This window comes from Impatiens glandulifera, chromosome 6 (genome assembly GCF_907164915.1).
Source record: "Impatiens glandulifera chromosome 6, dImpGla2.1, whole genome shotgun sequence".
Classification (NCBI taxonomy): domain Eukaryota; kingdom Viridiplantae; phylum Streptophyta; class Magnoliopsida; order Ericales; family Balsaminaceae; genus Impatiens; species Impatiens glandulifera.
In genome coordinates this window covers 37,029,133-37,031,084 of record NC_061867.1, presented here as the reverse complement: position 1 = coordinate 37,031,084, position 1,952 = coordinate 37,029,133, and the positions used below count along the sequence as shown (strand labels likewise).

Here is a 1,952-nt window from a genome sequence, read left to right as displayed (position 1 = left end):
AAAAAAAAAAGCTTTACCATTCCCTCAAAATCATCGTTAATAACCCTGGTTTTCTCTTCAAAGTGATTTAATCAATTTTTTTTTAAAACCTTATCTTTACTTTTAAATCACCATCATCATATTGTCGTCAAATCATATGGTCTAAAGTATTTGAGACAATCACGGGCAATAATTAAAAAAAAAAATCAATTAATCTTGTTTGAAAAAGAAAATCAATTAAATCATAGTCAAATACTCAATATATATGAAGAATGAGTAAATCATGAAGAAGAAGAACAAGGGTGCAGTAACTATGAGGAGGATGAGTAAATTATTTCCAGGATTTTCTCTGGGTTTTCTAATTATAATCCTAATGAATTTCATCCTCCCATCATCATCCATTGCATTAATCTCATCAGCAACTGGAAACGACAGCCGGTCTAGTACAACCCATAATGTAACATCCTCAAAGAATAAGAAGTCAGATGATTTCATCCGTTCTAGCTGCGGGGAGACCTTATATCCAGACCTATGCTACACTTCATTCGCTGGCTACGCCTACACTGTCCAAAAAGACCCCGCTCTACTCGCCCGCATTGCCATCGGTCTCAGCCTCTTCAAGGCCCGCCACTTGGCTTCCAATTTCTCCCACGCCGCCAATGATTACGCGTCCTATTCGTTTTCTTACGATAACAACGATCACAATAAACACAATGCATTAATTATATCGGCTCTCCACGACTGTGTCTCGGTTTTAGGTGATGCGATGGATCAGATTCGTGGGTCGTTGAAGCAGATGAGGAGCTTGAACATGGGAGGAATGTCAGGCGAGTCACTAAGGTTCGGGCTGAGCGATGTTCAGACGTGGATGAGCGCCGCGCTGACCAATGAGGATACGTGTGCGGAAGGATTGGAGGAGGTGGAGATTAGTATTAGGAATGGTGGTGGTATAATTAATAATAATTTAGAAGCCTTATGCTATGCTGCCACTAAGGTGAAACATGTTACTAGTAACGCACTTGCTCTGGTTAATGTCTACGTGAACAAGATATCATCACCTTCTTCGTCTCATGCTGCTGCTCCCTGATTGTATAATATATATAATAGAGTTAATTAGTTAATGTTATAGGTTTATAGTGAGCCAGCTATCGATGGAGATGGACAGAGGCATGATATAAACTGGGATATGAATGAATGAATGAATGAATGAATCTAGCTATTTTATTAATCAAAAGGAGATGACACTAATATTATTAGTACTTAAATTAAGTTTTATTAGTTGAAAAAAATCTTCAATTCATTATCTAATTAATTAAATAAAATTTTATTTTATTATTATATATTAATAATTTTTAATTATTTTTATTAAAAATATAAATATTTACCCAAAAATATTAGTGAACCAACAATTTTTTAAATAAAACAAACTCAAACTTTAGGAGGAGTAATATCAATAAAGAAATGATAGTGAACTAGAAAAATATTGACAAAATAATATAGGCAATAATGTCTCAATTTTTTAGTGGATTAATAATTTTAAAATTCTCTCCTACATAATTTTTTTACACCATCCAACAAGTGAAGGAGAGATTCTAGATTGTCACATTTCAATAAAATAATCATTTTTACACAATAAACGAAGAGATGGAGAGATCACACTTAATGAAAACAATTCAAGATGTTTATATATGCACATGATGATTCGAGACAAAGAGACGTTTATTGGAAAATATGCATAATCACTACCTGCATATCGAAAGAAATATTAAGAGCACATGACAGCGTACTTAATAAAAAATATTCAGGTCATCTATATGTGCATGAGAAAATTCAGGAATAAAAAAGTCAGTCAAAAAAATGTTTTGCTAAAAAAAAATGGAGTCATTCTACCAAAATAATCCAATTAAGTAACTTTTTTGCATCAAACAATAATAAGAAAAAAAATATATAAATGAAATCAGCTCCAAATAAAA

At 32.9% G+C, this 1,952-nt stretch overlaps 1 protein-coding gene across 1 annotated transcript; it reads left to right on the top strand.

The window, feature by feature from the left end:
- Positions 1-284: 284 nt before the first annotated feature.
- LOC124944047 (pectinesterase inhibitor 7-like) lies at positions 285-1,181 on the top strand. Its single transcript, XM_047484500.1, has one exon. It carries the CDS (start codon positions 293-295, stop codon positions 1,064-1,066), a length of 774 nt encoding a protein of 257 aa, XP_047340456.1. The 5' UTR covers positions 285-292; the 3' UTR covers positions 1,067-1,181.
- Positions 1,182-1,952: the final 771 nt, after the last annotated feature.

Coding starts and splice junctions, on each gene's coding strand:
- LOC124944047 (XM_047484500.1), top strand. CDS start 293: ATGAGGAGGATGAGTAAATTATTTCCAGGATTTTCTCTGGGTTTTCTA.